The 12,350-nt window shown below is 40.1% G+C and overlaps 1 protein-coding gene across 6 annotated transcripts in view; it reads right to left on the reverse strand.

Moving 5' to 3' along the window:
- The window catches only part of LOC123996712 (trafficking protein particle complex subunit 8-like), an 85,211-nt gene extending 74,796 nt beyond the window's left edge, over window positions 1-10,415 (reverse strand). Inside the window, exons 1-3 of one of the 6 annotated variants that reach the window (XM_046300333.1) lie at window positions 10,127-10,415; window positions 6,465-6,677; window positions 1,269-1,358 (exon numbers count right to left, since the gene is read on the reverse strand). In XM_046300333.1, the coding sequence (XP_046156289.1) occupies window positions 1,269-1,358; window positions 6,465-6,677; window positions 10,127-10,283 (460 nt within the window). In that variant the 5' untranslated portion in view covers window positions 10,284-10,415. The other 5 variants (XM_046300334.1, XM_046300335.1, XM_046300337.1 and 2 more) reach the window with 5 other exon arrangements.
- Between the last annotated feature and the right edge of the window lie 1,935 nt (window positions 10,416-12,350).

A 12,350-nucleotide genomic window follows, 5' to 3' on the forward strand; every position in this document is an offset into this window, starting at 1 on the left:
CGATGGAAGGCACCAGCAGGCTCGTAAGCATTCATTCAAACAGCACTTTTGTGCGTTTTGCCAGCAGCTCTTTTCTGTGCTTCAAGCACAGCGCTTTTTATGACTTCAAGCCCATCAACCCGAGATTAGGCTGGTGTAACCGATGTGAAATGACTAGCTAGTTAGCGGGGTGCGCGCTAATAGAGTTTCAAACGTCACTCACTGACACTTGGAGTAGTTATTCTCCTTGCTCTGCATGGGTAACACTGCTGTGTTCCTGGTTCGAGCCCAGGTAGGGAAGAGGAGAGGGACGGAAGCTATACTGTTACACTGGCAATACTAAAGTGCCTATAAGAACATCCAATAGTCAAAGGTATATGAAATACAAATACAATAACTACAATCTAAAACTTCTTACCTGGGAATATTGAAGACTCATGTTAAAAAGGAACCACCAGCTTTCGTATGTTCTCATGTTCTGAGCAAGGAACTTAAATGTTAGCTTTCTTACATAGCACATATTGCACTTTTACTTTCTTCTCCAACACTTTGTTTTTGCATTATTTAAACCAAATTGAACAGGTGTCATTATTTATTTGAGGCTAAATTGATTTTGTTGTATTATATTAAGTTAAAATAAGTGTTCATTCAGTATTGTTGTAATTGTCATTATTTCAAATGTTTAAAAAATAAATGTTTAAAAAGGGCCAATTAATCAGTATCTGCTTTTTTTGGTCCTCCAATAATCGGTATCAGCATTGAAAAATCAATCGGTCGACCTCTAATATAGACAGGTGTGTGCCTTTCCAAATCATGTCCAATCAATTGAATTTACCACAGGTGGACTCCAATAAAGTTGTAGAAACATCAAGGATGATCAATGTTAACAGGATACACGGGAGCTCAATTTCCAGTCTCATAGCAAATAGTCTAAATACTTATGTAAATAAGGTAACTGTTTATAAGATTTAATACATTTGCAAAAAATTCTAAAAATGTGTTTTCACTTCGTCAGTATGGGGTATAGTGTAAATTGATGAGGATTTGTTTTAATTTAATCCATTTTAGAATAAGGCTGTAACGTAACTAAATGTGTAAAAAGGGAATGGGTCTGAATACTTTGTATATGTATACCGAATGCACTGTATATGATCACACTGGTAATATATAATTTGTTGTAATAAAATAAATAAAGGTACTTAATTGTTACCTAGAAATGATTTAATTTTGAGATTTGATTTATCATGATCATAGTGTTTATTGTATTATGTTGAAGCAGAGAAGGATACAGGCGAGGTAGTGGTTGAGGAACTCATGGTCGGAGGCAGGCATTGACTGGAGGAAGCTCTCCCTGTACGCCTCAAACCAGGGAGTCGTGGCTGGAGAGAGGACAACAACAAAATGAGAGCAAGTACATCACTCTAACCTCACCTCCATGCAACACAACCCTGAGAGAGTGGAGCTGCAGAGACCACCTGAAGCCTGTACCCAGGGGTGCTGGTGAGATAGGTCTATACACACCCAGCTGAACCAGACAGGAGAGGCTGGGAAGTGACACACACACATTGCTGATTGTGTAGCTGCAACAAATGATACTCAGGGAGAGAAATAAATTAATGATTAGCCAGATGAGAGAGGAAGGATTTTACCAGCACTCAATTATTCTTTTATCTTAAACCCCATTGAGATGCAGAGAACATCTTGCTGCTTATTGCAGACTATATTTGTCATCAAGAGATACACCCAGTATTGTCAGAAGAACAACCAGCGTCAGGCAGTAATGTTGACAGGACAATGAGGATCAAAGCAAGTGTAGATACCTATGTAACGTAACACCTGGATGAGTGAGGAAATAGTACCGGAGTCAGTATGCAGACAGAACTCGTCCAATAAAAAGCTCTAGTGATCTTTAAAATGTGTGCCCTTACATCCTGGTAATTCCACCATCTCTGGTTCTCTCGCTCTTCACAACACAAACACAGCAGGCTCTGTGTTTGGACTAGATCCACTGATAAGGGAACTATACAGAGCTGCCGGTGTCTCGCTCTATGCGTGGAAGCCAAAACCGACAGACTCACGTATATATTTGGACAGAGGACAGCTCTTCTTGTCAGCTCTACAAAAATATAGGCCTAAATAAATAGCACAGCAAGAAGCAACAATCAAATCAAAAGAGACCATCGAATCTTAGATTCAATCGGAATATGGATGGAGAAACTTTAAACCAAGACTGCCAGTAAAACAATAATTTGGTTATATAGCAGTACATTTACTATAGTAGAACACAGGCACAACAGCACAATGATGCAGATGAACCTATAAACCTCTGGGCACGGCTCCAGTCCATTTTCCAAAAAGATTAGGCAGTAAGACATTTACATGAATCATTGTATGGCAGAGAAATCATGAGAAAGGGAACCTAAAGCCACCAGAGGTCAGTCTAGTGCTGCACGGTATATACCGAAACTTCACTACTTTTCCGATACTAGAACATGAAAAATGGTTTGGTACCAGAATTTGTGTTACTTTAGGAACATCTGTCAAATGTGTCTCACGTCATATGCCATTTGAGAGGATCGAGTCTGTCTTGTAATTTGTCTGAATCTTTTCAAGGGGGCAGTCTCAAGCCAGGCGGCGCTTATGCATACAGCGCAAGTAACTTTTGAAAAGCAAGCGAGAGATCATAGATCAACATTCTAAAACGACAAAACTTTTTTTTTTTTTTTTATACACATGGCAATGTAACTCATTATTCTACTAAGTTTTAATTATTTGAGTGACAATGACATGAACATATATATATATATTTTAAACCTTTATTTAACTAGGCAAGTCAGTTAAGAACAAATTCTTATTTTCAATGACGGCCTAGGAACTGTGGGTTAACTGCCTTGTTCAGGGGCAGAACGACAGATTTTTACCTTATCAGCTCGGGGATTTGATCTTGCAACCTTTATAAATCCAACACTCTAAACACTAGGCTACCTGCCTATATTCAGCATGACATTTATGTGAGCATTATAATGCGATTACACAAGTGAAAAATCATGTAAAATGCACTCATAACTTGACAGCAATATATTTAGACTGGGCTTGCTCGCAGTAGCCACTTGCCCTGGGTGGAGAATTGCACCCTGGGAAGTGAAATGTACTATGCTGTGTAAATTCCATTGTATTTCTATTGCGTATAGACTATTACAATATAGCAGCTTCAGAAAGTAGCTTCAAAGTATTTCCTATTTTGTAACTATTAATTTAATACATCAAAATAGTTAGCTGTAATGAATCCTAGGTCTAAAGAATGTAATTTGACACTATATTATGGCCATAGATGAGAAGATTAACCTTGATATGTATCAAATTATATTTCAGTTTTTGTAAATACATTTTGTATGCCGAGTCTCATACATGGTTTTGCATAATTAACATTTTTGATATTCTTGCCATTCCACTGCTGGCTTGCTTCTGAAGCGAAGCAGGGTTGGTCCTAGTCAGTCCCTGGATTGGAGACCAGATGCTGCTGGAAGTGGTGTTGGAGAGCCAGTAGGAGGCACTCTTTCCTCTGGTCTAAGAAAAAGGCCAATGCCCTCAAACCATAATGGTCACCTAATAATCCCCAGTTTACAATTGGCTCATTCATCCCCCTCCTCTCCCCTGTAACTATTCCCCAGGTCATTGCTGTAAATGAGAATGTGTTCTTAGTCAACTTACCTGGTAAAATAACAGATAAATAAGAAATATAAAAATATATTTTTATTTTTGCTGAATATAGAATATATTCTATTTATTCTACTAGTTATCAAAATATTGTTCAATGTTTCAAAAAAATTAATCAGAGTGGTTATTCTGTGACTTTAGCTAATATGTTTTATTTGTTGCCATGGTATCATTCCAGTATTGTTCTGGTATTGAGTATTATGATACTAAACTATAGACAACACTAGGTCCGCTTTTGGAAAATGTAGAGACAACGGCGTAAATATGTGTCCACTGTCCTGCACAATTCATTTAGTGCCATATTTGTACTAAGGCAGTTTAGCCAAACCTGAAATTAGTCATTGAAAGATTAGTTGATACTTTTAATAGCGTAGTTTGTACCTTGTTAACAAACAAGCAAACCATGTGTCACCCATAATCATTTCCTATACCTTACTTTTCAGAGAGGACCACAGGTTAAAGCTGATTGAGAGAGAACAGAAGGACGCAGGAGTTATATGCTACTAACGCTCATACATAGGTGTAAAATACTATTTGAAACCATTTCAAATACATTAGCTGTGCTTGATTGAGCTTGCCTGGCAAAATGGAACCAATATACCAACCAAGGAAATGCCAGTTTCAATTATAAAAATGGAGGATGTTAGGAGAGAAGGACAGTCTGCTACAGTTATGCTACGGAGAGAAAGAAGAACGGAGGGAGGGATAGCTGTAAAGGGAAAGAAGAGAGGTGGAGAGGTAGGGCCACCCCCTACATAGATATTGTGAGGTTATGTCGGGTGAGATGAGAGTACAGGTACCTGTATAATGCTTGGAGGTGCTGAGTTCCGTTAGTGTCCCCTCCAGTCACTGTACCAGGGCACGCTAGCTTTAACAGAGCGATCTGACGAGGGGAGAGAGTCAGGGACTAGCGTTAACAACATCCCATTACCTGTACAGGATCTCCCACTGATGTTTACCACTCATAGCTCATCCACAGTACCAATATCATAGATAGTATACATCACATTGTAGATACCACGTTGTTGCTAGTTGACCACTGTAGGGAAAACCAGGGAAGAGCAGCAGTATATGAGACTGTGCTGCTGGAGAGGGTCATTCTCACCACCATGGCTACCACTTTGACCTACAAATGTGACCTACAGCTTGGAAAAAAGGTTAGCCCAAATCATAAGCTTAGCTTCCAGTTTAGCTTCCAACAAAACAGTGAAGACATAACATACCATTTCTATGCTCCATTCATAGGTCTAAGGGAGAAATAGGAGAGCCATAATTGGGTTGACTTAACTGTAGGTTAGGGTTATAGGAGACTGTTTGATCCAAGCAAGGTCCACTAATAGGATGGGAGAAATAGAGTGGATTGGAGAGGTTTATGGATGTGGACCAGCAGGGGGAAACACACGCTTTGATAGAGTCACCACAAAGTTGCTGCACTGCTACCCAAAGGTCATTCCTTGTGGAAATGGAACAGGAATCTCCATTAACTTTCCTGAAATATCTCTAGGGTGTATTCATATAATGAACCAGGTGTTCATCCAACATCTTTGTGAGCAAACATTATGACAGGCCTAATGGAAACACCAAATGTTGCGGTTAAACTTTCCAAATGTCCACAAAACAAAATACGCGTGGGATCTTTTCTTAATGGTAAAATTAATTATGCAAGAACTGTAGTTGTTAACTCTTACACGCAAATATTGAATATAACAACCATCATATCGAAGTAAATTTGGAGTCACGCGATGACGTGTGGCTCTCCAACTACGACTTGGAAAAGCATGCAGTTTATTAGGCTACAGATTAAATAAGCTATGATGAACTTCACAGGGTGGTGAATGTGCAAGGCGATGAGCTTGATGCTCCTTTCTAATAAATATCAAGGGTCTTATTCTGGTGATATGATGATCAATGCTTGGCTGCCGCTTTACAATAAAAAAATATTTAACTCCTTTGTCATTAGTATCATCATGTAGGCTATATCCGCACTGTATCTGCCAGCTGTTGGCTTGAGCGCACATGCCAATACCAGAGTTGGCATATTTGTGTTAAAACCATCAGTAGATTTGAAAATGAGATGGAAACTCATTTAACTTTTTTTTTTTTCTTGATACATGGAAATGTAACTACAAAAGGTATTTTTATGTGCAGTCACCTCATACAGCCTTTTATCTGCAACAAGTCAATTTGCTGGAAACATGTCTGGTGGGAAATTGTACAAATTGTTTTCATGCAGATTTGTGAATATCCGCATGAAAATCTATCATCAATTGGATGGAAACATAGCTATATACACTGAAAAATAATATATCCTGCAAAAAGCATTTATCTGAGCTAAATTTCAGGTAACTAAAAGTGTTTAGGGATATTTCTGTTCCACTGTCAAACGGCTTGACCTGTAACGTTGTAGGTTAGAGGACAGAGGTTGAAGTAGGCTCTTACCCAAGGGCCGTCCAGGTCAATAAAAGAGAAAATAAAACGAGAAGTTCATAAATTACAAAATGAACTAAATAAATTAACATGTAAATCACTCCCATATTGCAATATGTTTGCTGTTATTGTCTGTCTGGAAAACAATTTATTTTAAAATAAATCCTTCCAGTCATGCCTCTCTCCCGAGTGTCTGCTGCCATCTGCAGGACAGTCTATGAAACTACATGACAAGTATCACATTCATCATCAATAAAAACAGCATTCCTATAACTCATTAAACACTCCATTCTTTACCCATGTCACGCTCATCCCCTTCTTTCTCTGCCCAATTTACTCACCACTAATATTAAGGTCATAGTCTCCAGCGGTGATGACATTGGCCACACCCCCCTCTGCTGGTTGGCTCGCCGACACCACCTCGCTGAGGAGCCGTCGCTGAGCGGGGCTATGGACGCCGGAGGTGGGGACAGACGGGCGTGTAACCACATTGTTTACACTGATGCGAAGGTTCTTCACCACCTGCACCTGGTTGTTAGGGTCCCTCATGTGACCTATTGAGAGACCCGTATGGGAAAAGATTAGGCTACATACTCACAACCACACATCATATGTCTTTGAGCTGGACATGAGAAAATATAGGCTATTCAGATGTCACCAATAAACCACATGAGAGTGTTGATTGAAGTGTGCATCTCTTTTTTCCTTTCAGATACAGACAGTCAAATGAAGAAAATAATTTGAAATTTTAACAACGGGGGGGGGGGGGGGGGGGTGATGCTAAACGTGTGAAGAGACGTGGATGTGAGACTAAATTAAGGTAATATAAAACACCCAACTACTTTTGACTACTGCATGAAGGATCCACAGAAACAGTGTCCATACAACTTCATGCAGTAGGAACATTATCATGAGGCAGCATGTTTGGACAGCCAGACATCAAAGCACTCACATTCAAATGGTCATGTAGCCTAACACTTATGGCACTTCTCCATAGCGAAGTGTTTTGTGTCCTCCTCTTAAGTCTGTCTGGCCTGTCAGCAATTTGGAAACATTCCTACAGAAATTAGATTACATTTGACTGAAAAGCAAGCACACACATACAGACCACTGAAAAGCTAAATGTATGTAAACAATGTGTGAGAATGCCACAACCTGTTTGCGGGAGTAACATCTCAATTTTGAGGAATTTCCCCCAGAATACACACAACACCAGCTCAGCAGCTGCTTAATTGTTAGTAAGTCTATTGTTGTTCTACAGGAAGCTGTGACAACCGTGCTGTAATGTAGGGCTGTGACCCTCTGGGGAGACAGGTGCAGGAAGACAATAGGAAACCCCTAGTCCAAATCCTCTCCTCTTGAGCAGAATATGTAAGCTATGCATTCCACAAATCTAATGTACATGGTGTCTTATGTGTCTATGAGAGGTTATTTTTATTTATTTATTATTTTACCAATGGACAGTGCCTTAGACCGCTGCGCCACTCGGGAGGCCCGAAAGGGGTAATAAGACAACCAGGGTTATTACAGGTCAGTGACTATAATGGATGTGATTTTATCATAGCCTGATGATTAAAACCCAGTCTTGTTTATTCCAAAACATGACAGTTTTCCAATTTCACATGAGCCATAGAAAAAAGAAACATGGTAGCTATGGATGTGATTGCTAGGCCTTTGTAGCAAGACTATATGGTAGCTATGGATATCAGTTGGAAAGTACATAGCTAACTAGATTACATAAAGAGTAAGGTAGCCAGGACATTTCATTGTCAGACCATGAGTAACCTGGAATTTTAAATGGCAGTTGTATTAGTAATTTGGCTTAGTGCTAGTTTACAAGTACAGTTGAAGTCATAAGTTTACATACACCTTTGCCAAATACATTTGAACTCGGTTTCACAATTCCTGACATTTAATCCTAGCGAAAAGTCCCTGCCTCAGGTCAGTTCGGATCACTACTTTATTGTAAAAATGTGAAATGTCAGAATAATAGTAGAGAGAATGATTTATTTCAGCTTTTATTTATTTCATCACATTCCCAGTGGGTTAGAAGTTTACATACACTCAATTAGTATTTGGTAGCATTGCCTTTAAATTGTTTAACTTGGATCAAACGTTTTGAGTAGCCTTCCAGAAGCTTCCCTCAATAAGTTGGGTGAATTTTGGCCAATTCCTCCTGATAGAGCTGGTGAAACTGAGTCAGGTTTGTTGGCCTCCTTTCTCACACACACTTTTTCAGTTCTGCCCACAAATGTTCTATAGGATTGAGGTCATGGCTTTGTGATGGCCACTCCAATACCTTGACTTTGTTGTCCTTATACAATTTTGCCACAACTTTGGAAGTATGCTTGGGGTCATTGTTCATTTGGAAGACCCATTTGCAACCAAGCTTTAACTTCAATATATCCACAATTTTCCCTCCCTCATGATGCCATCTATTTTGTGAAGTGCACCAGTCTCTCCTGAAGCGAAGCACCCCCACAAAATAATGCTGCCACTAGAGGTCGACCGATTATGATTTTTCAACGCCGGGAACCGATTATTGGATGACCAAAAAAGCCGATATCGATTATTGGAGGACCATAAAAGCCAATACCGATTAATCTGCCCATTAAAAAAAATGTATTTGTAATAATGACAATTACAACAAGTGAACGAACACTTATTTGAACTATATAAACTATATAAAACTTAGCCTCAAATAAATAATGAAACATGTTCAATTTGGTTTAAATAATGCAAAAACAAAGTGTTGGAGAAGAAAGTAAAAGTGCAATGTGTTCTATGTAAGAAGCTAACGTTTAAGTTCCTTGCTCAGAACATGAGAACATATGAAAGCTGGTAGTTTCTTTTAACACAAGTCTTCAATATTTCCAGGTAAGAAGTTTTAGGTTGTAGTTATTATAGGACTATTTCCCTCTATACCATTTGTATTTCATTAATCTTTGACTATTGGATGTTCCTATAGGCAGTTTAGTATTGCCAGTGGAACAGTATAGCTTCCGTCCCTCTCCTCGCTCCTCCCTGGGCTCGAACCAGGAACACAACGACAACAGCCACCCTCGAAGCAGCGTTACCCATGCAGAGCAAGGGAAACAACCACAGGCTCAGAGCGAGTGATGTTTGAAATGCTATTAGCGTGCGCTAACTAGCTAGCCATTTCACTTCGGTTACACCAGCCTCAGGAGTTGATGGGCTTGAAGGCAAACAGCGGAATGCTTGACGCACAACGTAGAGCTGCTGACAAAACGCACGAAAGTGCTGTTTGAATGAATGTTTACGCGCCTGCTTCTGCCTACCACAGCTCAGTCAGATACTGCCCCTAAACAGGCAGTTTAACCCACTGTTCCTAGGCCGTCATTGAAAATAAGTTGTTCTTAAACTGACTTGCCTAGTTAAATAAAGGAAAAATAAAAAGTCAGTAACACTGGCTGTTAGCTGGCTAAGCACGCTTGAAATTTGTTAAAATAGAAAGCAGACAGTCTACTTTCAAGTTGCAGCAAAACAACTTAGTATGACAGGAGGCGCTTAACTCCCACGTCCCTGTCAGCCTCACTTAACGTTAGTCTAACTGGGCCTCTTCCCAGTCCTTTGACACCAGGAAGCCTTCTTTGCTAACGGCATTTAGCTGCAAAGACACCCAAGACGGTTGCAGACGTACGACAATGGCGGACATATCGTGTCCTATCGGGTGACACATTGAAGAAACAAGACAAAGGCCTCTGTTTCAGCACCACATCTGCTACTGGTTAACCATTCCTGTCACTTGACTTGACTGCCAAAGTGACGGCAGTAGCTATGGAGTGTAGCTAGCTAGTTAGCTTAGCTAACGTTAGCGAGCTTAGCTGGCTAGGATAACATGCTACGTTAATGTTAAATAGTTAGCTAAAAACGGTGGACATAAAACACACAAATGTCGCAATAGCTTGATTTTAGATTCCCCTTGTGTACGGTGGAAGTTCGAGCATGAAAACGTCAAGTTGGTGTGTATAAAAGCCCTTACCTTCGGAGGTTAACCGGCAGAAAGGTCTTAACAGCTCCGAGAAATTAAGGTTGTTTTTACGAGTCATTTTTTCCGCATCTTCGCTGCACAGGACAGCCACCATTGGAACAAACGAGTCCTGGATGAACTCCTGCACAGACTGTACGCACTGAGCCATTGCGGTCTGCTTGAGAGGCCCAGACTACGAAATTGTATCTCTCTCCGGATTTCGATAGTGAAAAGCTCTCCGCTTCTGAGTTGAAAACAACTCCCCTACTGACAGTACAAGGCAGCCGTGTTGAATTCTACAGTTGCCTGATTCGCTTCGTTCGTCACTAGTTACCACAGCCACAAAGTCATAAACTCCGCCTATTTTTAAAATGTCTCTTCGTTATTTAACCACACTACAAACATTATGTGTAACTCTAACCTTAAATTAAGACAAAAAGTACATTTTTTAAAATGCATTTTTACGATATAGCCAAATGTGACTTTGTGGCTATGCTATTTAGTGGAAACCATTCGCTTCTGAGAAATGTGCAATTGCAGCCCGTAACTCCTGCATCTGCAGGAACCCCTTTATACTTATATTGGTAAATGTTTAAACAACAATAACCGAGAGATAGGGGCGCAGCAGTATAGTAGGTACCAGTTGGATGTCAACCGCCGATAAACCCCACAAAAGAAGAAGCGAGGGCTACAACAGTAGACAGTGTCCTTCACCCAGTTTGTCGGCTACTGTTTTAATGGGAGTGATTCTGATTCATGCCTATGGGGACTGCTTCATGTCAAAATTAAGCCTAGTGAGGCTACTGATACCTTTCACCAAGTCACCTAACGTCTCCCTAGCCCATAAGATACCTCCATGAATTAACGGGAACACGTGTTTTAGAAGGCATCAAACTGCTGACATGTTCATGTCACATAACACCTACACAAGTGGAGGCTGCTGAGGGGAGGATGGCTCATAATAATGGCTGGAATGGAGCAAATGGAATTTCATCAAACACATGGAAACCACGTGTTTGATATATTTGATACCATTCCACTTATTCCACTCCAGCCATCCTCCCCAATTGTATTTATTTATGTATTTTATTTAACCTTTATTTAACCAGGTAGGCCAGTTGAGAACAAGTTCTCATTTACAATTGCGACCAGGCCAAGATAAAGCAAAGGAGTGCGACAAAAACAACACAGAGTTACAGTCAATAACACAATAGAAAAATCCATGTACAGTGTGTGCAAATGTAGTAAGATTAGGGAGGTAAAGCAATAAATAGGCCATAGTGGTTAAATAATTACAATTTAGCATTAATACTGGAGGCGTAGATAATAAACAGCGAGTAGCAGCAGTGCGCTCCGGTACCTCTTGCGTGAGGTAATAGAGAGAACAGTCTATGACTTGGGTGACTGGAGTCTTTGACAATTCATACCTATGCCCTGAGGCAAACAGAATAGTAGGTCATTGTTAAACATAGTAGGTAATTGTTCATTAAATATCAGTCATCACATTAATGAAAGTCACGTCACGACACTATATACTATGAGTTCATTTTAGTATACTGTAAACTAACGGTATTGTTTCAGTTGAGCTACTGGAGCTTCACCGGTCTGCCGGAAGTTGATGCTGTTGCTATGCAACAAATGACTAGATAAACATTTTACGATTTGGGGTGTGTTCGTAAATTCAATCTGGAGTGCCAGAGCGTGCTCTGGGCATGAATAAATCCAAAACATTGTCAAATTGTCCGTTTGGAAATTCAGAGCTTTTTGCTCTCGGAGCATTCAGAGCACACACTGGAGTAGGGTTGATCCGAGCGTTCAACGGCAGTCAAGCATCCAAGCTAACTGACTAATGTTGGCTAGCTACTTCCAGACACAAGTGAGAGAACACCTCACTTTGACCATTTTACTCGCCCTAGCAGAGCTGGTTCGGTGACTGTAACTGTGCTGTGGGCAACAATTTAAAAAAATAATAAAGCCACGCCTGTTTTCTGAAGAATTGCATTATGGGCCCGAAAACCATGGAAATAGTGTCCACTGCATGTATACTTTGTATTTTGGCGAATTTATTACGTACGTTTGGCATATTAACTATATCCATACTATGACCAATGGTGATACTATATACTAAATTAATGTCACAAATACTACGATTACTGCAGTTAGAATGCGTATTCGAACACAGTTTAGGTCTCCAGTGCCGCCTTCAAAACAACTGGGAACTCGGAACTCTGCAATC

The sequence above is a fragment of the Oncorhynchus gorbuscha genome, linkage group LG15, assembly GCF_021184085.1.
Source record: "Oncorhynchus gorbuscha isolate QuinsamMale2020 ecotype Even-year linkage group LG15, OgorEven_v1.0, whole genome shotgun sequence".
In the NCBI taxonomy this organism is placed as follows: domain Eukaryota; kingdom Metazoa; phylum Chordata; class Actinopteri; order Salmoniformes; family Salmonidae; genus Oncorhynchus; species Oncorhynchus gorbuscha.